The 26,190-nt window shown below is 34.8% G+C and overlaps 1 protein-coding gene across 7 annotated transcripts in view; it reads left to right on the forward strand.

Annotated features, from left to right (window-relative positions):
* NLGN4X (neuroligin 4 X-linked) overlaps nucleotides 1-26,190 on the forward strand; it is a 192,586-nt gene that overhangs the window by 82,918 nt on the left and 83,478 nt on the right. For 5 of the 7 annotated variants that reach the window (XM_054812613.1, XM_054812617.1, XM_054812614.1 and 2 more), the window contains 2 exons: nucleotides 19,075-19,134; nucleotides 22,732-22,884. In XM_054812613.1, coding sequence (XP_054668588.1) covers nucleotides 19,075-19,134; nucleotides 22,732-22,884 — 213 coding nt within the window. The remainder of the gene's footprint in view (nucleotides 1-19,074; nucleotides 19,135-22,731; nucleotides 22,885-26,190) is intronic. The other 2 variants (XM_054812619.1, XM_054812618.1) reach the window with 1 other exon arrangement.

Consider the following 26,190-nt stretch of genomic DNA (forward strand, 5'->3'; position numbering starts at 1 on the left):
AGATTATTAGTTTCCTGGTCAATTCCTACCCCCCAGGCAATACAACTACTTTATATGATATTAGATGTAGCCAAGTTATTCAGTCGTGTGTGTCACGTATGGCCTTTGATTAAGTTGTTCTGGATTTTCAGCAGCTTTTGGTCCATAGCCATCACATCATTTCCAGAATGAATTCCCCAAGGAACAGGACTGAAGGCAGTGTCTCACAGTGTGGTCTCAGACAACTATGCGATAAATGAAAGTAGTCAAGAAGAACAAGCGTTTCTTTCTTTGTACACCACATCAGGGAGTAATAAAGGTCTCATCGGAGGTTTCGCGTAAACATGGTTCATTTCTTTATTACCTGAACTCTTAATTAAACTCCTTTTGGTAGGATATGCTGTCTGATTTCTACACATTCTCTTCCAGTCATGTATGGCAACTTTGGAAAGGGATTTTAATGCTGGAACTGTTGAGGGTAACTTATATGAGCAACGTGGTGTAGCTTGTTGTGGATTTTTGGGACCATGTTCTGCTGTTACAACAGCTTATTCAAAATTCAGTCCCTAGAAAATAATTTCTATTTATCTATAGGTATCCCATTTATTTGGATGGACAACCAGAAGTAATGAGTTAGCAGCACAAGTTATGCAGTTTCTTCTTGTAGAACTTTAATGTTTTTATTTCTCTTTTAAGTTGCAGGTGGACTTGAGACTGTAGTTCTCTTTTAAACTCATGTTTTCCTTTGTATCATTTCCAGGTTTCCATTTGCAGTATGTATCTAAGCAATGGAACAAGCAGTACCTGGATACATACTTATGGTTTGTCATTCTAACAATGTTTTTAGAATAAACATGGCAGTCACCCTAACAGGTCTTATGGCAAAGCTCACATTGTTCTTGGTTGTACTGAGGGTAAAGCAAGGACCAAAAATTAAATAATCTATTTGCCTCTCTGCTACCTGTTGACCCTTTTAGAACTTTTAGGATCCAAAAGCATACACTCACGTGCACAAAAAATAGAATCCATTTCAGAAAAGAGAAGATGCTAGATTTAATGAGGGCTGAGGAGGCAGGATTTTAATGTACTAACTTTGTCCTTTTCTAGTTCATTTTCCTAAGCTGCTGAAGGCCTACTTTTTCCCCAATATTGTCTTATTACAGCAAATAAATACGATAAAATAGTCTTCATCTCTCTCCATCTATGCAAAATAATAATGATATTTTATGTGGAAATAGACATATTGTTTCATAGTGTTAATTAATGTAATCTGGGCATATCTTAAAGTCAGTAGTTGTTTTTGTCACTTATATGAAGATGCATTTCTACAAGTGCAATAAACAGTAAGATTTTCATGTTTAAAATATGGATTAGGACTTCAGTATTACAACAGTGAAAATACTGACAACATAATGACTTATGATAAATCATTTTCAGTGTTCTATTCAGAGTACATGATGTGAAAAGTGTATATTGTACAGCACGCAATATAGTAAATCAAGTTATGCAAAAAAAAATTGTGGTAGGGTCAAAACTCCCTGAGACTGGAACTTTTAAAGGCTTTATTAGGTTCCACACGGCCCTGCTGTATCTCAGCTAGTTAGGTACTTCATTTTAAATTTCAAATAAATTTGACATTGTGGTTAGTTTTCAAGTATGTCAATGCAACTATAAACAAATATCTATGAAGCTTTACATCAGTTAAAAAAAAAAAAAAGAATATTCTTATCTACTCAGAATTGATTTTTTTATGCCAGGTTGCATTTTTGCAACTCCTGCATCATAGTTTACTCTTAGGCTGTATATTCCACCTATTTTTCCATTGCAAATGTGAAATGTGATGCCACGAACTTCATAAGCCAAGAAATCATTTTGCCAATAACTTCTCTTATGGGTGACAAACTTCTGAAGTTTTCGTTCTGCTAGACTCTACTTACTCCTCATTAGAGGAAGCCTGATTATTATAATTTAGCTTGTCATGCCACGAATCCTTGCTGCCTGGGTGTAAGGAAGTAGATAGTACTTTTCACTAAGGTCGTAGAAGGTTCCAGAATGAGTTGTCCTACTAATTATAAGGAAACATAGATGTTTTAGCATAAGCCTTATAGCAAGTTCATCCATAAACCTAAATTTTTCCTTTAAGGACTTTACATAATCTTCAAAAGAAGACTTGTCAGCTTACTTAATGTTTATGGGATTCTGACCCGATTCAGAGTTTAACATTCTTTCTTTGCAAAAGAATGAGTCTTTGCTGGAGTCAATGATATGAATAATTATTTATGGCTAGATTGTACCTTTAGGCAAAGCCTTGAGTGAAAGCTGATGTATAATTAGCATTGCCCCAGAAGGAGCACTGGAAGGTATAGTGCCTTAGGGACAATCTTTAATCTCAGTCCCCTTTTTCTTCCCTTCTTGCTTCAGGGATTCAGTTATTTTAATGCAGCAGAGTTAAAAATTGGTTGCTATTCAAACACAGCATCTCAAGATTGTATTCTCCATGTAAACCTATCCATATTAATACAATTCCTCTGCCTGCACCACTGTATTTACATTACTTTTTTATTCCTTTAGAAAGGGTCATTTAAGTTGTAACCCTTTACTCTTATTCTACTTTCAGTGAAAAAGCCCTGATTTCAGAGGGGCTATATGCCTGATACATATATAGACTTTTCTGAAGCACCAGAATCAAGACCTCATTCCAGAAATGTGTTTGTCTTTCTTTTGTCAATCATAGTCACTTTGACTGTGTTGTGATCTGATTCCAGGCATTTTATTAGTATTTTTTAAGATGGAGATATTTGATGATGTATAGCATGTCTTGTCATTAAAGGAGAAGGACTAGGAAGAATATCAACAGAAATCAGATGAAATACTTCTTTTGCAACTTAGAGTCACATATTTTTGAGAATCAGGTTTACTGAGTGTCTTGAGGCTTGTTGGCATCTACTCTTTAATCAATTGTAGCTCCTGCTTCCTGATGATATAATACCACTCTGCTTTCCAACTCCATTCTTAGAGATCGAATTACTGTTTATCTTTCTCCAGAAAATTCTTAATTCTTCCTCCTCTGCTAATGACTTCTCACCTGCTTAAGTATTTGAAAGAAGCGGATACATCCTTTTCCTACTGCAGTTGTACCAGCAAACAAAGTCTATGCTTGTCACTCTCCAACATAGCAATTGCTGCCTCTGCTAGTGAAACTACTCAGATGATTGTCTCCTAACCCATTTCAGTCAAAGTGTTTTAGCTTAATCAGTTTAAAGAGTCATTCTTTGTTAACTTGACACATTTTTGTCTGAGATGAGCTCTGGAGAATTCACATGTGCAGTTGAATTAGCTTCTAGCAAGAAGACAGTAATAAGCAGATGACAGAAGGTTTAGAAAGGGTGGGATTTAGTCAAGAAATAGTAAATGCTTTCATGAATATAACTGCCAATGGCAGAGGATGCATATTCACATCTAAACTGAAGACCAGCTTTAAAAATTATTTCATTTACAATCAGTTCTTCAAGAGAAAGTGATATTATCTGTTTCTGCATTTGTGTGCTTGTGCAAGCTATAAGCGAAGAGTGCAAGGTAGAGAGTAGAGTAGAAAATCAGCAAGATTCTATACACCCTCTGTGTATACCTTTTGCAAAGATAGGCAGAATGAGAGAAACATTAACTGAACATAAAAAAAAACCCCAGTGAAAATGCAGTGCATTCAGTAGATTAGACATAATTTATGCTCAAATCTGGCAGCAGAAAAAGCAAGAGCATACTGGTTAATGACATCAGAATTTCCTTGCCAGTTTTTTTGCATCCTCTGCTAATGGCAATTTCTCCATCTACACTTGAGTATTAAGGAATATGGGATTAATAAAAATGTTAATGGTTTTGTGAATATGCCATTCATCTCTCCTATGTTTAAACATTTAGAAAAAAGAGTACTTCCCAAGGGATAGTATGGAAAAACAAATTGGGAAATAACGAACTTACTGTGTTCTATGACAAGGAAAAACTACAACCGTGCATTCAAATATCCATCACATTTTTAAATAGAAGATATCTGGAAAATATTGCCATAGCCAAATCTGCTCAAGCACTAGGGATTGACATGAAGGCTAGAAAAAGAAAACAAAACAAAAGAAAGGAAAGGAAAAGAAAAGAAAAGAGAAAAAAGAAAAAAAGAAGGAGCAAGGTGAGACAAAGATTAGGCTTGTTTGGTTTTAATCTTATCAGTTAGGCAAATGTTACAGTTGATGTGCAATATTTGGCTGTAATCACAGTTGCTGCTGCTGCCCCAGCTATCTGAATACTTTGCTAAGCACCAGCTCCACCATCAACCACAGTTTAGCTGCTACAGACTCCAGCATGTGCGTTAGTGATACTGGTGATGGGGCTGTTTTGATACCTTCAGCAGCCTGCTGCTGCATGGAAATCATTTATTTACCTAGAGCTGAAGTCAGGTTTGGTAGTACAAGAGCATTACACCCATGACATATAGGAAAAGCTTACCCTAAAACCCTACCTTAAAGTTCTATTTAACACATTCCATAAAGGGAAGAAAAAAAAAAAAGAAAAAAGAAACTGACTGAACAGAAAGCGTATTTTATCCTTAAAGAGGAAACATGCTTATAGTGAGAGTGAAGCATCTGATATTTCTCCCCTGACTTACTTGCTCCTAAGTTTACTATGTAATATATTGATGTGGGTGGCTTTTCATGTCATCATCAGACCTAGCCTATCTGCATGCCCTACACATTTGTTTTACATATTTAGAATACATTTTCTTTCGATTTGCCTTCCTTCTTTTTCCTTAAACAAGGAAGTTTCTCTTCATGAACAACCAGAAATGCCATAGAAATACAATAATTTTAATTAACACAACCAAATCTCTCTTGGCCACGGTGATGATGTGGGCAAGCTGAAAAAGTGCTGACTGAATGCGATGTGTGCATTGCATTGCGACGGGTTACATCACTAGTCGTAACATGATGTAACCCAACGCAGCATGATGTAAGCGTCGTGATACATTGGAGATTTAAAGAAACATCAGCATTCCCTTGTGTCCCTCTGCCCCTTTCCAGGAATGTGCTGTCATTCTCCATCTAGTAATTAATAACCCATCCCTGTTGCCAGTCTGTAAATGCTCATGTCTTATTCCTTATTCTTATTCTTACTTATATTACTAGTCTCCCTTCTAATTATGGGCAATGCAGCCTCAATTCTTAACAGACAGGTTTTTTTACTGTACATATAGATACAGTTGCTCTCTGTCAGTTATCATAGACTTCTGACAAATTTTTTTTAAAAAATAATCATGCTATGTTTAAAAATGTTTCACAGATTCGAAAGGTACAAATAATTTATTCAGTTTTTATAATTGAGTAGCTAAATCCACAGAGTTGAAATGCATGTGGAAAGGAGTACCAGGCTCACAGCTTTTCTTTTTTTTTTTTTTTTAATGCAACTTGATGCCTTTTTACAATGCCATTGCAGCTCTGATTTAGTTCAGCCTGTCTTCTTTGTGGATTTTAGGGTGATTTGCCTTGTGCTTCCTATTGCCATTGCTTCTTTCAGGACAGATCTTTGTGTATTCCTTTTATTACTGTGTCCATTCTGAAAGCAAGTTAGCACGTACATACACTGCAAATTTTAATTAACCTTAGAAACTAAGATGCACTTCTTTTGTGTACTTGTGTACAAGTAATTGTGTGCTTGGCTTTTATGTTTTGAGAAAGTCTATTTTAAGACAACTGTGAACCACATATAATTTTCTAAAGATGAACAGAGGCCCACATTTTATCCCCTAACAAAAGAGTATTTCTTTTATGATGCTAAATTTGGAAGAGAATATGATCAAATACAGTAAGCTTTAAAGGCAGAATAAAAACAAAACAACAAGAAAAAATTTCTGGAAATTTTATTTTATGATTCTATGATTCCACGTGAGGACTAGGGTCAGTAAAAGTCCTGTCTTTGATCCTAATACCACTCTAGCAGCTGCTTTTGATTTCATTGCTGTAACATCTTGAATAACTATGTTATTATAAAAGTCAATTTATTCCATGACAACATTAAAAACTGAAGTTGAAAGTGGTGTATGAGACCACACCGAAAATTTTTATTCTGTTGCTTTCTCTCAGACTAGCAGCTCTCTCATGCATCAGGGTAAGGAATCCTGATGGTGCAAGAGACTTCTGTCTCAACTAAACTTCACTGGAATTTTCTTCCCAGATAGTTTGGTGGCTGATCTACGCTGTGCAATGCACAATTCACGATCTCTGCCCCATGAGCTTAATTTTGAAAGCAGTCCCACTTATCTCAATAAAATTAGACATAACTGTCTGTTTTGTCTTTTGTTGAGTTGTTAGTGTCAGTTATATGGTGTAACATGCTTAAAAGTTAATACAAAATGGTAATAAATATTTGGTATTTCTGTGCGTTATGATTTCACTGCTTCTTTTAAGCATCTACCGTTGTTGTTGAGCTGTTGAAGATTAATAGCTTTTAAATATATTCAATTCTTTAGAGGAATTCAACACTCCTTGTATTCACAGAAAAGTTAAGTCTCACTTCATACACTCCGTAAGTGAACAATACAATAATGGTATCCCTTTGATTTTTCTGTTCCTAGATGTAATTGAGGGTTCTAATTGAATCTCTTTTCATACAGAACCATTTTTGTCTTCTGGTAATATAGAGCACTGATGGAAGACTTTCTGTTTTTGCTATGTTCTGTGTGAAAATGAAACTGGATGTGAATGTATCATTCCTGATAAGACCTGCCATACGTGGTTATTATACATTAATTTACAAAATTACTGTATTTTCAGAATTCATGCTATGCTTTGACATTCTGAGTGTTGCATTTGGCTATTTTTATAAGGTTCTCATTGCTATGACTAAAGTAATGCCCAAGCTTTTTCCTTTGGAAGTTATGGATAATTTGGAATCTAACAGTTGTGTATCTGGCTCAAGTTTGTTTCCACTGTGCATGATTATTAGTTTTAAACATACTAAGGTATGGGTACCTCCGTGTCTGTGCTAAGCTTACTTTCTATTCAGAGAGAAAAAAGAGAAAAAAGCACACCTTGTTTGCAATTAATCTTAACCTAGGGCAGACGTTCTTTATCTCCATTGACTGCAGAGTGAATAGGTCATATTTCATAGGCATTTAGATGTATGTTTGACTTCAGTTCAAAAAGTAGCACCTTAAGTGTCAGCCATCATTTATCTAGCTTTATAAACTCTTTGAAGATATTCGTATTCTCTCTGGCCTTGGCTCATGTAGTTTCTGTTACTGGAAAATTGTACAATATCATAATTCATCCCTTGTTCCAGATCATTAACAGAATGTTAAACAACATCAGATTAATATAGAGAATATTTCACTACACCATTAATCTTTTGCTATGTTGAAAATTGACCTCTGGTTACAACTTAACATACTCTGTGTAGCTTGTTTTTAATCCGTGACATTACTTCACCTCTTTCTCTGTGAATAATTATGTTCTCAACATCTTCCCACAGAAAAGGGTTTATCAAAGGCTTTTTTAAAACCCAAGTAAATTTTATCGACAAGTTTCTTTTGTCAAGTATTCTATGGAGAGGCCTAAAGATTTCTAGCAGATCAAAGAGCAATGATTTTTCTATAAAGACAGCTCTGGGTTATTTTATAGCAATGTATATAAATGCTTTATGATACTTTTAATTGCTCTTTTTCTTAGGCTATAGTAAGATTATTTTTGTCAATTTAATATGCACATTATCTGTTCCTACTAATCTTCTATTATAGTAGCTTATTTTAATTAGACACTGAAGGATTTTACTGGCAGACCAATAATTTTTTCCTCAGACCCTTTTTGAGAATAAAATACTGGTTTATCCTTAATGCATCTAAGGATATAGGTGCTAGTGTTTACTCTTCTGACACTTCAGCTTATCAAATCATGGCTGGTTGTAACTCTTTTATGTATCTTTAATACCTGGGTGCGCTAAGAAAAATGCATATTATCTTGTTGCTTCTTGTAAAACTAGATACCTAGAGATGAAAAAGAGAGTAAATGTACAACAAAGATTAACAAATATGAAATCAGAGAAACTGAAATAGCATTCAGTTATTACTGAATGCTGAAGATGGGCAAGAACTGAAGACAGAATGGGATTGAATTAACTTTAATAGTCTAGGGTAGCAGAATTTGTATTATGGGTAAGAAAGAATGAATCTAGGGTAAAGTTAACTGAAAAAATAAAACATCACGAAATAAAAGAATGAGAGAAAAGAAGGATCAAAGTCTTGTAAGAAACAAGTAAGAACATTGTTTTAGAAAACTAACCAGTGTGAAGAAAAGGATGGTGCTAGAGGATGCCATAACATGTAAAGGAATGAAGAAAGAGTTGGAAGAAAATAACTTGTCAGATGATGTCAGTTTCTTGGTGTGGAAATCTGTGAGCTATTCTTGAGAGAGGGAACATTATAAATTATTTTAATGGTCTGATTTGTACCATACAGCTGATATTAATGGATTTGGAACCTATTTTCAAAGGCAAGAGTCTGAATCACAAATTAAGGGTTGTTACTGGAATTGCTGCTTTTTACAACAGAAATTCATAATAAAGGGAAGAGGGAAGCCATGTAGAGACCTGTGAAATGAGATACTGAAATGAAATGTGATAAAGTCAACATGGGACAGAGAAGGGCAAGCACTTTGATCACCGCGAAAATTATATCATCAGAGTTAAAATGTGGGTGACAGCAAAGTTTTATTTAAATGCTAAAATGTGGAAAGATGTTTGCACTGAACTCTAGATGCAAATTTTGCAGAATGTCCCATCAGAGTTTTGTTGCAGGAATTATTAAACCTATGTGAAAACTAATGTGTCACAGATTTTACAAAACATGCAAAATAAAAACACACCCCCTCAATAACGCTGACCATGCTTCTTTTTATGCAGCAAAGGGCACAATTGGCTTTCTGGGCTGCAAGTGCACATTACCATCTCACTTCCAATTTTTTCATCCACCAGTATCCCCAAGTCCTTCTCCACAGGGCTGCTCTCAACCCCTTCATCCCCCAGTCTGTATTGATACTGAGAGATTGCCCAGACTCAGGTGCAGGACCTTGCACGTGGCCTTGTTGAACTTCATGAGGTTCGCATAGACCCACTTTTCCCAGCATGTCCCTCTGGATGGCATCCCTTTCCTCAAGCGTATCAACTGCACCACTCAGCTTGGTGCTGTCTGCAAACTTGCTGAGGGTGCACTCAATCCCACTATGTTGTTGATGAAGATACTAAATAGTATTGGTCCCAGTGCGGACCCTTGAGGGATGCCACTGGTTACTGGCTTCCACTTGGACATTGAGTCATTGACTGTAACCCTTTGGATAGCAGCCATGCAGCCAATTCCTTATCCATTTAATAGTCTATCCATCAAACACATATCTCTCAATTTAGCAAGAATGTTGTGGGGAACCATACCAAAGACATTTCAGAAGTCTAGGTAGATGACATCCACAGCTTTTCCTTTGTCCTATGATGCAGTTAGTCCATCGTAGAAGACCACTGGATTAGTCAGGCACGATTTGCCTCATTTGATTTTCTTTCTTTTCCTTTCTCTGCATTCTATGGCCAATTTTATCAGGGTTTGCTGCTAAGAAGTATGAAATTAACCCGTGGTGCCTGAAAAGCGAAACACAATGCAATGGACATTCTCATCATTTTCCTGTATTGCTAAAAGATCCAGGCATGGAAGGTTAGAAAGTGTGACAACATGGCAAATGTCACACAGACGCACATGTACAACCACATACACACATAATGAAACTAATGAAATTTGCCTTTTGGCAGTTTCCCAGCTGAGCAACAGCTACTACAAAAATCACCTTTCACCTGATGCTTTTTTTCCTTTCAAATTGTGCCTCAGGTGAAAAACAGTTGGCAGAAACCGGATGTTCTTTAGAGTGGAGGGGAGAGTTAAAGGGCACGTAGTAAGTTTATTCTGCTACACCACGTGGTCTTTGTCAGGAGGCTTTGAGCTTGGACAGGAGGTTTCGTCAATGCCAGGAGAAGACTGAAGTAATACCCTAAGAGTTTTGATCACAGCCATCTTTTTTGCCATGTTTTTACATCTGATACCTTCTTTTTGTTGCTGTTTAGTGGTAAGGAAGTTGGCTGTGGTGCCAATATTTCCATTTTGTTCCTGTAAGTGTATTTCAGTACTGATATGACTGACAGAGTAACAACAACATATAGGCAGGTATAATTTGGACCAATGCTGTGCCAGTTCTACCTTCAGACAACCTTGCTAACTCACTTTGTCAGTGACCTTCAACACACTTAAGCTCCGTGGCTTATTTTCCTCAGCAAAGCTGCCAATTATAGTTAATTTCCTCAAATAGATGGTAGGTATTTTAAATTGTAAATTGCACTGTTTGAGACAAGGAAACATTCAGATCTCTTTTACAGCTGAATTCAAATGCAGTACTGAGTTCTATTTTTTTTTTTCCTGTAGGAACTGAAGTACATATGACAGCAAATAACATCAGCACACATACAATAATATTGCTTAAATAAACCAAAAGAAGAAAAGCTTGATCTGTTCCTTTTCACAAGAACTATTTATATTTAGCCAAAGAAGACTGGAATTTGATTTCTCAGAACTAATTGCATACATAAGCTGTATCACTTCACAATACAATTCTATATAATTCATATATGATTCCCTTTAAATGCAAAATTCAACTTGTCTTTCTTCAGGTGGAAAAGTAAAATCATATTATATTATATTGATATTATATTGTTATATAGTATTGTATGGTACCAAGTGGCACGTGCCATGCAGTAACTATATCATACAGGACTCTGTGTTATTTGCTTCTAAGTTCTTATTTCTGTCACATAACAACAATTTACAAGCTATTGTTGTTCCTTTCTAAATTCTGAGTAAAGCAGGAACCCCAACATTGAAAATACTAAGCTTAAATTATGCTTGGAACATTGTAAATTGGAAAACCAAAATGAGATATGAATTCTCATTAACATTGGTCAATAGAGAAAAGATTATTGCACCAGAACAGATATATAATCCACAAACATAGTATGCATCAAAACTAGCTAACTGATATTATCAAGTAATGGAAATTAGGTGGATCAGATACTAGTGAGATCAATGCTGTGGTGTTGAATTTTGAAAGTTTAAATCATGATTCCGACCAGCTGTTTAATGCTAGCTTACTATAATTAATAATTATATAGCATGTATGAAACAAAATGATCCTTGTTCAGCTTTAACATTTGTAGATAAAATCTCACAGATTCATAATATAGAATTATAGAATCATAGAGTTGTTCAGATTGGAAAAGACCTTTAAGATCATTGAGTCCATCCGTTAACCCAGCACTGCCAAGTCCACCACTAAACCATGTCCCTGCGCACCACATCTACACATCTTTTAAACACCGCCAGGGATGGTGACTCAGCCACTTCCCTGGGCAGCCTGTTCCAGTGACTGACAACCCTTTTGGTGAAGAAATTTTTCCTAATATCCAATCTAAACTTCCCCTGGTGCAACTTGAGGCCATTTCCTCTTGTCCTATCACTTGTTACTTGGGAGAAGAGACGGACACCCACCTGGCTGCAACCTCCTGTCAGGTAGTTGCAGAGAGCTTCATTGCTCAAACTTATGCTCAGAACTCAGCATTTTAGTTGTTTGATAGTCTAATTGTTTAGTTGGTTTGATATTACTAGTTCCAGTAGGAATTAATACATTGTTGTGTGTGGATGAAGATGCCATTGAAATCCAGTAGAGAAAAAATTGAAAACACTGGGTTATGTGTTAAAACAAACAAACAAAACCCCAAAAACAAACCCTGAAAAAACCCCACCCTGAATTAAGTTTTGCATGTATCTCCTTTGGATGTCTTATACAGACTTCCTACTTACCTGTAACTAGCACTTCTATGATTCCCAAATAAAAGCTAAGATGTCAGAGATCCAGTAAACGTCAAAATTAGAAGTCAATATGATGCCAAACTATTATCTTATCTATTACAATGGAATAAAATTATATTCTCACAGAATCCACCAAAATAACGAACACAGTTATTTCCAGAATTCTCCAAAGGCAACTGCAAATTGAGCTGGTGTTCAAAATGAAGATTTAAAATAGCTGCATCAAATAATTAGAGGTATTCTTAAGAGTTGATTGTCCAGCTCACAGCTTCCAGTGGTGCCTACAAATGCCCAAAGGGAGAGTTTGCACAAACAACTTCACCAGCAGTTGGTAAATGCAAAGTATGTACTTGCGCTGTTCAGCTATCTGCAGAGACGGCGTAGCAGTTACCTTTAGTTATTAAAACTGGCTGTTGATTCAGGGTTTTTTTACACATTCGTTCACATTCATTTTAAAATGAGGTACTTACCTCTCTTAAGCTTATTTGAAAGTACTCACCCTTTAGTTACAGATAGTGTTAGGTCAACATTACTGAATTCTTTCTGCAAAGTCTAGTTACCTGGATTACCTACAGTATAGTTACATCTAGGCTTGGGAATTCCGATTAATAACAAATGTTGATTTGTGCCTTCTAATTTAGAAGTCCGATGCATTCTTGTAACTTAATTGTAGTAGAACCATCTTGCTAACAGCCTTACGCCCCTCTGCAGATAATTGTACTCTGCCCATGTCTTACACCCGCTGAGTTGCCAGCGCAGTATCTTACATATACTTCTGGACAAACTTTGCAGTGGGATTTATATATCCTATTTTACTGTACACTTATGTTTTCGGTCTTCAGAACGGACCGAAGCCAGCTTCATCACAGTGCTGAAGCTTATGCAAACTGATATTTTTCCTGAAGTCAACAGGACTTCTCATATGCTTAAAACTATGCATGTGCCTAAGAGCTTTGCCAGCACAGAGCCAGGATATGTAGCACAAAGAGAAAGAGTGTATTTTTAAACATTCTAGTATATAGAACTGATTGATTGTTATATTTTGGATGTTGTAATTCAAGAAAGTAGCATGTAGGTATCTTTTCTGAATTTCAAATGGCTTCGCTGACGAGGGAGGTGAGATGGGTGAAAGCAAATGCTGTGCTTCTACATAGCAGTACTGTGCACTCAGACATGTTAGCATTTTTACATTCACACCTCATCAAGTGCACCAATTTAGCAGAGAAATGTAAGTTATTTGAGGTCACTGCCACACTTTCATACTGACAGTCTTCCTCCTGATGCTTGTACAGAAAAATATGTGCTTCTTTCTGAATTAATTTAAATAACTATATAGTAGATTTATGCTTTTTAATGAGTCTTTCATTATTCAATCAGTAAGCATTGCAGGCTCAGTCCAGTCCTCCGTCAAACAGAGCAGATTCAGTTACACTGGAAGTGCAAGAAACACTCCCCTTATCTGTTGGAGGTCACTGAAAGGATAGGCTGCACAATGCCTTCCTTCTTTTCAGCCGTTATAGATGGTTATGTCAAAGCGATGTACTGTATTTAGAAGACTTGTAGATGTGGTGTAACTTGCGTAACAAAAATACTTATTAAAAATATTACTGAATTTATGTAGCTATCTTATTTCTATATCAGTTATTAAACTTCTAAAATAATAATGATTTCTCTATTAATAATTATCAATAAAAGCAATCTGACCTTAATAGTTTTCAAAATTATTTTTCTTAATAATTTTTATTCAAAGCAATTTTTCTTTTTTGTAAAATATGTACCAAAATGAACTAATACAGGACAAAGACCAAACTTATTAGTTTTATCATTTTTTTCCAGGATGAATAAATACAATCTCAATAAATGCAAATATTTTCAGAATAAGAAATAACTTTCGGGTGTGTTTCTTTTCGTAACTATGACAAGCGTCCAGTGTAAATGCCAGTGTTTATCTTCATCATAGCCTTTATTTAACAGTCTTCTTAAAACTAATGGCTCACTTTCCAAAAATAAAATATATAGGAAGCTTTGAAAACTTTGACAAAGTGGAAAAGATACACCATTTGCCCAAAGTTACATAAGTTAAGGTTTTACCTTTTGCATCTTACTTGGAATAAGAATCAATAGCACTTAGCTGCTGAATGCAGAATAGTATAATCAGAACGTAGACAGGCCAAAACTTCATGTAACAGCATAGCTCCTAAGTGATAACTGTCGTTGCTAGTTTTTGTAAGCTCTGTTTGGTACTAACCAGTGTGCAGGATCACATTTCATCTATACAGGTAGATTGAAGAGTTTCCCTGCCCTGGAATCTGTGTGAATATTATATTCTCTTCCTTGAGATGAATCCATATCAACATACTGGCGTGGAAGAAACTTGTAAGAAAAGGAACACCCATATCAATCACAGAACTAATAAGTCTTATTAAATGGTAGTAAATATTTATTTCCACAACATCCCTACCTTTGAAAAGTGTAGTGTCCTTCTGTGGGACTATACGGGACAGCACAGTCACTCTGTGTGACAATTAATATATTCAATTGCCCTGTATTAAGTTGTTGGAAGATACAACCTCATTTAAAACGTGTGAAACTGAGTGATGGACTAATTTAATGCACTTAAAACAGCTTGTGGGAAGCACATAATTTGGGGCATGGAGTAGTCATTATTTCTGTCTTTATTTGGGAGGAACATTATGCCATTTGTAAAATATTAAGAATTTTATCCCACTTTAGTTCTCTGTACATGTAACAGTTAATGCACAGAGACATGCAAGCAATTTATCTGAAAACAGAGATGTGTAATCATGTAATTGAAAACTGTAGACAACATAGACTACAGAGCTGAGGTAATATTGGAATTTCATATTTTTTATGCAACCCCTTCTTCAATCTTAGAATTTTTCTTTTTCAATAGAAGTGTCTATGTAGATTTTTTTATTGGTTGTCTAAAACTACTTGAAAGAAGCCAGTGAAATAGCATTTTCCTTCTGTTTTAATCCTCGCTAATGCATAGAACACAAAACTCTGTAGGGATTTTTGCTGCATTTTCTTACAGTCCATCCAATTTCGAATATGACACAAAACTGTCATTTAATTCTCTTTTCTTGAAAAGAAACATTTCCTGGCTATATAGCAGCATTTACACATTTGCTGTGGTCTAGAATTCTAGCAGTTTGTGTGTGTGCGTGTGCATGTGTGTGTGTGTTGCAGCTGGAGTCATTAAGAACACAAATTCAATTATGATACGTGTTCCTTAGTTAAATGTTGCCGCTATACAGAGCTAGCAGTTGCAACCCAAATAATTTTGTTGTTGTTTTTATTAATGGTATTAGAATAATGGCCACTGTAATCATGAATTAAACCAAAACCAAACAAAACTAATTCAGGCAAATTTAAGTAAAATTCTGACCTCTCATTGGCTTCCACATTAAAAACTACCTAGAACAGTAGGATTCTATGTCTTCATATTATTTAAGAGAGAGATGAAAGACATCTAATTTATGGCTAAGGACTGCTTTGAAATCATTTGAAATCATGTGGCTGTTTGTTAGTGTTACACACACTGTTGACGAATTATAATTTCATTTTAACACCATTATGGGAAAGGAGTGCCAGAGAATGAACCTGTGTTCTTTCTGCAAGACTATTAACTGTATAGAGCATTTTTATGTACATATATGTGTATATATTTGCACATATGTATATATGTGCACACAATTGCACAATGTTGCCAGTATTCAGTAAATAATTAAAAAATGATGGTTATTTAAATCTCAACAATATGCATATATTTCTCCAATTCAAATCAACAGGCTTCTAAAAATACAGGTATATAGATAGGTATGTTGCCTGCCTTTGTGATCTCTCCTAAAGTAGGTGATCTGCAGTCAACTCATAAGACACTTTGACAAGCTGTAATTCTCAATGATAATTTTCCTCCACTTTTATTTGAAATGCCAAATGCCTCTCGATCTTTCTTCAGCTGCCAAATGACAACTTCCTGGTACAGCTATAAAGGTAGCTGGAGAGCCTTGGCCACAGCCATGAGCCAGGGACAACGTGATGACACCGATACACCCCTCTTTTTGGACATGAAACGACTTAAGGCTTGTGCACTAAGTGAGACTCAAAGTAAAGCTAACCCACCACCCTTGGGAGAAATGCAAAATGGAGAGTACAGTTCTGCTTTCCCAATGCTCCCTCGAGACTGTAATGAACTGTTGACTTGAGCCGACTGTAAAATTATAATAGTTCTCATGGGATGGGAAACCAAGATCTTTAGAGATCCGTTGAAATTGTAGTTGTATAAATAAGACATATCACTGAGAGAATGACTATTAAATCCTGTATTAATCTGGTTTGAGCTGGAAGTTTCCAGAAGGTTGAGCATGCTCTCTGTGAAACTGGGAGGTCATACAACTAATAGCGTGCTGTGCGATTTCTGAAAACTGAGTGCTTTCCCAAAATTAAATGGGGTCAAAAGGTGTACTGCGTGACAGATGGAGCAATTACATATAAAGTACAAGGAAATGGCATCAGCTTAAGCAGTAGCTGATAATTTTTTTCTGCCATTAGAGGCTTCAGAAGGGATACTTAAAAAACAAGCACTGGTAAACTGCATGCCTGGGACCTGACTGCATTACATATATACATATATACTATACATATTATCTGAATGGATAACCTTATGTCACATATCTGTGTCATGTGATATTTGTGTCTCATTACATCTAGTAGCATGGTGTGATGACATTTTCTAAATTCTCATTACACTTGTGTTGTTCTTTCTGAAATACACTGAACCAGAGTCACTTCAGGAAACACATTAGAGAGAAAATCCTTGCAATATGTTACATATATATATATATATATGATTTGGGTGGGGGGGATAGTAGCTGAACTAAAATGTTTTGGGACACATCTACTTCTTTCACTCAAAAAGTACTTTAAATATGGATTACAGTCTAAGTAATTGCACATACAGTTTTTGTCTACAGGCACTATATATATGTGGTAACATTGATTTTTTTTTTTTTTAATTCGTAGGAATGACGTGGTAGCTGATTTTATATTTGGCATAAGATGATCATATTTTTTTTATCAAACAAGTAGATTACCTCACTGGTGGAACTAAGATGAAAACTTCTATTATGTGCTTTCAAACTTGTGTCTAGGTGGATTTATTGTCTATGAATAATTATTTCTTATTAATTTTTTACATGAATCAAAAATAGTTTAAGGGCAGTTTACGGGTGGAGTACTTGGTTTATCTAAATGCAAAATTAATTTTATTTGGGTAGCACTTGAGAAAGGATTCAACCTTCATTGGGCTAAAACTAATTTTGAAAAGTATTGAAAAAAGGGCCATATTTGAATGTTGACTAAGATTTAGAGTCTGTAACATTTCTCAAAGAAATTGATAGATTAGAGAACATCTATATTTCATGAGCAGTGATATTTTACCTACTTAATCATGTACTGAATACATACAATTGAATTCACTTGTGTACTACATACTCAATAATGTGTACACCTGCACTGAAGATGCAGGCTTTGTGTGGAGACGGAGTCTCAGCCAATGCTTTTCACATTTTGACTCACTAATCACCATCACTGCATATGTAACAGAACTGTTTTCAGAAAATTTCTGTAGAATATCTGTATTCTGTCTGTATCAAGAAGACAAGCAAATCAGTGCACAGAACCCAAAGCTGTATATATTAACAAATCTTAAGTACTTTACTAACAGTTAACCACATTCTGTCTCATAATCACAGACTGAGATTTACTTGAAGCCTTGAATTTTGATGGATATAGGAACATTTCAAATATTAGAATAAAAGGAAGTAATAAAATATTTTTTTAGCTAAATATGATGTCTCTGTGACATATTCAGACTTCATACACAAACTCATACATAAACAAATTAATAAAGTATACCATTCTTTTTCAGTATGTCTTGAAAACACACTTCCAAATAAAGACAATTCAGGAAAAAATGGTTACATTGGTGACTTAGACCATTTTATTTGTTTAGTAGACATATTTCATTTCTAAACTAAATTAGAAATTGAGTTTCCTATTCATGTTTCACTCTTTATCAAGCAACCTTTTACATTTCAGAGGGCTACTTGCTACAGGAGTAAGCACAGCATAATGAAACGTTGGGTGCAAGGATAACTTTGTGTCTTTTTTTTTTTTTTTTTTTGGTCAGAAAACAGCAGTATTGTCCAAGGAGAGGGGTGGGAAAGACTATATTTTCTTGCTCCCATAAGCACAGGCTATGGCATTTAGGGACATCTGTGTGTGTGCCTGTGTGTGTGCATGTATATACCCCAAAAGTATTTTGAGAAAGCATATTGAATACAAATTAAAATGCATTCTTTACTAAATCTTCTAATAAATAAGTTCAAGTTCTTTATCATGGTAAGTAACTGCTTTCAGTTAATTTCTAGGTTTTTCTAAAGAGCATGAAATGTGTTATAAAATGAACCAAGGCTACTTTTGGACCAATTTCATGTCTGGGATTGACTCAACTCTGTTTCACCTTTGTTTACAGTCTGTTTTAAATATCTTTTTGCTCATATGGGAAGCAAGATTAAATTTTAAGGAGGTCTTTATCATTTGTCTTTGTCCTTTCAAGTTGTATAAGATTCAATGATAATTTTATTTGTATTGGTTCCATCTAAAATTCAGATTGTGGCTAATTCCTAATAAATCCTAATGAGAATGAATAAAATGTTAAATTATTGAAGATAGTGACTGAGGGCATTATTTCTTCAAGGTTATAGAACAGAATGAAATAAATTGCATTTCTTATGTCGAAACCATAATTTGGTAAATTTTTTAATATACTTTTTTGGTTTATATTATTCTTTTTTAATAGCACATTAATTTTGTTTTTGCAGAAATCACTTTTAACTGAAGTAACTGCATTGTCACAGAATACGATACATTTTTTCAAATATTTTCAATTTGTTCTTCTTGACATTTTATGTTTATGTGCAGTTTGCATCTTTTTTGTTTTTCAATTTCAAATGTAACAGATTTTGACATTTTTGTTACATTTTTTGTACTAGTGTTTTTTTTTATTTTTGAGAACCTGCTGTTTTGAATTCTCTTTTTTCCCTTTATTCTCCTCCTCACTATGATCCCAGGAGCCAACACAAAGAAAAGCGCAGATGATATAACCAGTAATGATCGTGGTGAAGATGAAGGTATTTTTTGTTTTTTCAAAGCTCGACCCTGATGCATGAACATAAACTTTTTAATTTTTGTAATAATAATAATAATTATTGTTATTGTTATTGGTGTTATTTCAACATGATTTTTAGTCCCTTATTTGCAGAAGCACACTTGAGTGTGCTTCCTTATTTTCTTCTTTAGAAATTACTTTCTTTGTTTTTCTTTTTAAAATCCAAATTAGTGTATAGATGACAGCAGTTCCTCTGTGACATAGGCATAAAGGTTATTCCTAAATATGTGTGAAGTGAGTGACATAAATATTATTTGAAACCACATATGTTTTCCCCCCTATTCTTTCTTAGGTTGACAAAATGGAATTTAAAAACATGCATGTGCTCTTTTCCCTCCTACACATTTTGTAAATTCACCTGTTTGAAATTCATGAAAAACTCACATATATCCTTCCTTTCACTTCCACTGTTTTCCCAGTGCACATGCTGTACATTGATGCAGTTGAATTGTGCTTTGTCTTTGCTATTTTTATTTACTTATTTATTTTTTTCTCACAGGATGTGGTTTATTTCAGGACAAAAAATAAAGGAAGCCGTTGATGTTGCTTTATTGTTTTTTCCTGTAATCAGCTAGCCTCTGAGATACATTCATTCTGACTCTGACCACATTCCCACTGAAATCAATGACAATCATTTTCATTGACTTCTTTCAGAGTTGGATTGGCTTCCCTGAAAGGAAATGTTAAAGTTCACAGTGAAGTACCCCCAAAAAATTTTACAAGGAAATACTTTTTTCTTGCCTTGGCACAGCAAAGCTATTTGGGATGCACTGAAATAGAAAGAAGTCATGAAATCTTCCTCTATTCTCACCCTTCCTTTTCATTAAAGTTACACTGACAATTTATTTTACTTTATCTGTTTACCAAATTAAGATTTTTTTTTTTCAAATTAATTGAGAAGATAACAACCTTGCGTAGTTTATTGGTCTTTTTCTGGAGCCATGTGTTTCTTAATTCTTTCATGCTTGGCTAATATGAAGTGCTAGTTATTCTATGTCTTTTTTCCTGTTTTCTTCTATCTGACATCAGTTCAAATAACTCCAAAACTTTGTCCTCTCTGTTCCCCTTAGAATCACACATACTACAGGGAGGACACTATGTCCTCTTTTTCTGGGAGTTCAGCTCCCAGATGCAGCTACTCTATCCAGATTTAAAATACAGTAATAAAAATTTCTGGTCTTTGATTCACACTGGTTGCCTTATAGTGTATCACCTTCATTGCTGCATTACGCTATTTCTTATAACACAAAAATGCTGTGCAGAATACTCCAAAAGTACTTTGTTATTTTCGGAATATCACCTTCCTATTTCTGTGCAACATATACTTTTTTAAAATGATGGTATCATCATTTTACATACCAAATTCTGTAAATAATTGTAAAGAAAAAGATAAGTAACAAGCAAAACCAAAATTGTTTTAAAAACTTAAGATAGATATTGGATTATTAATACATTATTATTCAGATTTCTTAAAAAAATATAAAATGTTAGGGTTTCATGATTAACAAGGGCATCCACTTTAGATCTAAGCACATAAAGCATGGAGCTCATTTCCTTTATGTTGAGGCTAATCATGTTCCCATTGAAGGGGAAGAGGAAACCTCCCATTGACTTCAGCAGTGAAAGATTCAACCCTGAGGTAGAACTATGTAATAAGGAAAGATTAAATACAACAAATCATTCCATGAGACTGTGGAGAGAGAAGGGAAAGGTAATTCAGTAACACAGATAATTGTATTAAATAATTGTTGCTTTCATTTTTTGAGAGCTTATCTGTACCTTCACAGAAGAAACACTTTCATGTACTTTGCTGAAAATGCTGAGAAGAAAAAAAATACATCCACTAGAATGCACCTCATTGCTTTATATGATCTGCTTAATGGCTGCATTACTCTTATAGTCACAGCAACTAAAAAGATCTTATCACAAAACCTTTTGTTCTGCTACTCAAGTACAACACATAAAATACAACATGTAAAGTATCTATCTTTTTATGTAAAGAAGGCAGATTCTACAACAAGCCTTAAACTCTGACAACTGGACAGGTGTACATCGGGGCCTATGGCATTGGGGCCTGAACATAAGTTCCCTGTACTTGGCTGACAATGTTTTATATTTAGAGTAGTGCATACACATGAGTAAAGTAAAACTAGGCCATAGGAATATGAGCAGTAAAAATTTACCTTTAAATATGCTCAAATTAGTTTCACATTTACAAAATATTATATATGTGGTACCTCATGCTGATCACATTTTTGGTATTTCAAGTATTTCCTAACAAACCTGAGGAGAGGGAACACTTTTGGAAGGCTTTCAAACACAGAAGCCCTACCTCTAGGTATTTAGCTCAGCTCTTTCTTCCTCCACTTCCTTTTTCCACTGTTTGACATATGCCTGTCCTAAGAGAACACGGTTCTTTTGTAGGGTTTTTTTCCTGGTTGATTAGTCAGAAACTGCTTTCCCTTGTATGTTGTACTATATGATTGAAAGAAGTGCTCCAATTCCACATGCAGATAGACTGAATTATTTGTAAAAGGTGTGCATGGCAGCTTGCTGAATTGCCTTCTACTTTTTAAAGGAGCTTAGCCCTCAGTTCCCACAGTAGAGAACATGAAGTTCCTAATTTAGGTAGTCTGAACCATCTCTGGGATCGAGATCTTAACTTTTTGATTATTAGACACACAGAGATGAATCCAGTCCTAAATATATCCCAAATCATTGATTAGTTCATCTTTATAACTCAGTCTGAAGTATGAAAATATTACTATCAACTTAATTTAACTTTCTTTTAGAAATAAAGACCTAGCTGTTTACCTGTTTGAAAGTAGTCAAGAGCTTTTCTGCATATACAAAAGATCAGCCATACCATTAAGGAGCATTAATTCAAGTCTGCTCTTTAAGGCTTAACTACTGTGACAAGGGGAAGTACAACACAAAAGACATCATTTGGTTTAAATACAAAAAAATCTGGGCCATGAATTCACATAAATTATCTTTGTTTGTTAACTCCTAGGCTATTTGAAAGAAGGAACAGTCTACTATCTTTACTTCTATCAGAACAATTTGATTTTGTGATATTATCTCTTACTGAACTATTGGGAATATAATTTCAACAATTATTTCTCAGTGAGGAATAGGAAAGTATGGATCATTATTGTAATTTTATTATTAGAAGTACAGATATTTCTAAATTGGCATATACTTGAATCAGAATATTCTAAAAAAAGACAAGATTATTCCATAATTTGATTTGTCTCTTTAGGCTTTTAGACATTTATATTCAAATTAAATTCCATGTAATATTGAAGGCATTTCAAGTGTTCTGAGAACATTTCAGAGGAAATAGTATTTGAAGTAACCAAGGTAAATATCCAAACTATAAATATTAGGTTTGCAGGATCATCTTGAACTGTGTGAGCTAGCTGATTAAAGTGGTGGTAATGACATTGAAAATATAGGAAATAATTAAGAATATTTTTAGTACTGTTATAAATTGCTAATGCCATATCTCCTTATTTTTTATTACTTTATTATGTTTTCCTTACTTGAATTTTTTCAGACATTCATGATCAGAACAGCAAGAAACCCGTTATGGTCTACATCCATGGAGGATCTTACATGGAGGGTACTGGCAATATGATTGATGGCAGCATTCTCGCAAGTTATGGCAATGTCATAGTTGTCACTCTCAATTACAGGCTGGGGGTTTTAGGTAAGTGGCTCTTTTCTTCATCACCAATTGCATAGAAGTATTTGATTGCTTAATTTATCTACTGATCGATCATAGATCCTTGGGACAGTTTTGGTTTTAAACCAGAACATTCTTGGTGGTGGATTTTGAATTCTGTTCAATATTTTGTGGAAACTGGGTTAAGCTATATTCTTTTTGACACCTACCTTCAGCTTAGACAAAAATGACTGGATATTTATAATTATGTTAGTGCTGGCTTATGTTAAATTTTTCATATACAGGCTATACACACTGATGGAATTTATGTTGCAGGTAATATGGAATCAAGGACTTTCAAGGAGTAATGTAAAATTATCTACATAAATATAAGGAAATTTTTAATCATAAATTGTAATATTGAGAGAAATTAATACTTCTGTCTTTCAAACAGAACAATAGCTGCATCTTCTTGACATTATAAATATTCCACTGTCAGCATTAGATTAAATAACAAAATAAGCTTAGATCCATGACAATAGTCCAAAAATCTTCTCTGTGATTCCAGCTCCTAAATGTTTGCATGTACCAGGCTTTTCTCTAAATTAAGGTCTATTTATTGAAGTTTTATTTTTCCATAAAAAAATAAGCTAAAATTTTGCTCATAATAGCAGACATTTTTTTATCTTAATAAAAAAGCATATAATTTGTATAGAATAGCATATAGACTGCTCAAATGTTCATATTTCCAACATTTTAGATACACAAGGCAAGGTACAGTAATTTTGTTTATGTGGTTTTTGATTTAGAATGGCTTTTACAAAGATTTTTAATCTTGTTTTCTTGATAGCAAAGCTGATCTATATTCTTGGCACGTACCATTTTGGAACACAGGAAACTTCTTTTGCTGAGTTATCTATTAATGTGGTTGATGTGTTTCAACAATGTTCTAGCTCATCAGAGTACTGAGAATTTTTTTCTTGTCCCTGATTTTTACTCTTGTTTAAATACAAAAGAGCAGGTTTTCTGCGATAGAGTTAGATTTAAACATAAAGTCATGAATATAAAAAGATATTTTGGTCCATTTATGCATGCAGTCTTGGTACTCAGACACACCCCCAAAAAAGAAAGAAAAAAAAAAAGGAAAGTAAAAATATAACTGAAGAACTCAAGACTCTTAAAAAAAAAAAAAAGAAAAAGAATTGTTGTTGTTGTCAAACAAAATGTATACCCAGGAACCTGGTAATAGCTATTTATCTGTAAAAAAGAGGTTATGTAATGGATCTCTTAAAAGGTTTTCTTTTAGTTTCTTAAAACTAACATTGCTCAAGGATACAGATAAGTAGTTTAAAATGTTTCATTGTAGCTGCCTCACATAAATCTAAAAGAAAAAAATGCAATATTTGCATTGATTAACTCCTATTGTATGTATTTATATTGAAAACCAGCAAAAAGGGAGAGACACAATGCTACATATGTTGTGGCATTTAGGAAAAAAAAGCACAATACAGAAGCATTCATATAAGAAACTGAAAAGTAATAGCTGAGAATTTTAAATGGATTGGAAAAAATACAGTGTTGTATTAGACATTAAATACTGCTTCTCAACAGTGGCAACTGTAACTTTTGAGACACTATGGAATTTATTCTTTGTTACAGAAGGTCTATGTTTGAATTAGAAAAAGAGAAGATATACAGAATATGCATATAGCACTTAAAAATCAGAGGAATTGTATTTTATGAGCATATTTCTGTTTTTTCTTCCTGGGTGAAATGTAAATGTGATCCTTGAGAACTCATTAGTTTCTGCCTACACGTTGGAAGTTGTTAGGTGAATTCCATGTATTTTTTACTTGCTTCATAAGCAAAAAAAAATGAAAGAGAAAACACAGATTTATCAGGTAAACAACCATATGGAAACCAAACATGATTATTCATAAAAGTTAAAAAGTAGAATAATTATTATGACATAGAATTTGAAGACTGTTAATATTTGTATCCATTTCTTTTAGTCTGCATTATCTTCTTTTTGAAAGAGATATTTATTTCTGTAAATCTGGTGTGTTTCAGTTGCATTTGATTTGTAAGTCTATACATAAGAGGACATATACAAACCTGATTTTAATGACAGAGGTGTGTAATTCTATCACTATTATCACATCCTGTGATGGAGCAATATGTATTGAATTAATCACAATGATGAAGGCCCTTTGTATATATATATCTTTCCTTCCTCTGGGAAATTACCACTTCATTAGACCTGAATAGTTGATGTTATAATTACCATAAATGTTCTGTTCTTGAGGCACATTAAATTATTTTCCTTTCAGTCTATATTGTGTTATCAACAGCAGTACATAGAATATGTATTAGGACTGCATAGGTAATCACTGGATGATATTAGCCAGAGAAATCATAGAATCATAGAATACTTTGGGTTAGAAGGAACCTTCCAAGATCATTCAGTCCAACCCCCTGCAATGGGAAGGGACATCTGTCACCAGATCAGGTTGCTCAAAGCTCCATTCCACCTGACCTTGAACACTTCCAACGATGGGGCATCCACAACTTCTCTGGGTAGCCTGTTCCAGTGTCTGACCACTCTCGTCATAAACAATTTCCTCCTTGTATCTGATCTAAATGTACCCTCTTTCAGTTTAAAACCACTGCCACTTGTCCTGTCACTAGAGGTCTTGGTAAAAAGTCTGTCCCCATCTTTTTATGTGCCCCTTTATATATTGAAAGGCCCCAACAAGATCACCCAGGAGCTTTCTCAGCTCCAGGCTGAACAACCCCAATTCAGCCTCTCTTCATAATAGAGGTGTTCCAGCCTTCTGACAATTTGTGGCCCTCCTCTGTACCCACTTTAACAGGTTCATGTCTTTCTCATGCTGGGGACCCCAGAGCTGGGTGCAGTACTCTGATGGGGTTTCACAAGAGCAGGGTAGAGGGGGAGAATCACACACTTCTTTGTACACGGTTCAGGATATGATTGGCTTTCTGGGCTGCAAGTGCACATTGCTGGCTTCAACTCTTTCATCTACCACTATCCCTAAGCTGTTGTCTGCAGGGCTGCTCTCAATGCATTCATTCCTCAGTCTATATTGATACTGGGGACTGCCCTGACCGGGTAGGTGCAGGACCTTGTACTTGGTCTTGTCAAATTCCTCAAGGCTGTCAAAGTCCCTCTGGAAGGCATCCTTTTCCTCTAGCACATCAAGTGCACTAGTCATCTTTGTGTTGTCAGCAGACTTGCTGAGGGTGCACTCAATCCCACTATTTCATTAATGAAGATATTAAATAATATTTGTCCCAATATGGACCTTTGAAGGATACCACTGGTTTCCACTT

This window comes from Grus americana, chromosome 1, assembly GCF_028858705.1.
Source record: "Grus americana isolate bGruAme1 chromosome 1, bGruAme1.mat, whole genome shotgun sequence".
Lineage (NCBI taxonomy): Eukaryota > Metazoa > Chordata > Aves > Gruiformes > Gruidae > Grus > Grus americana.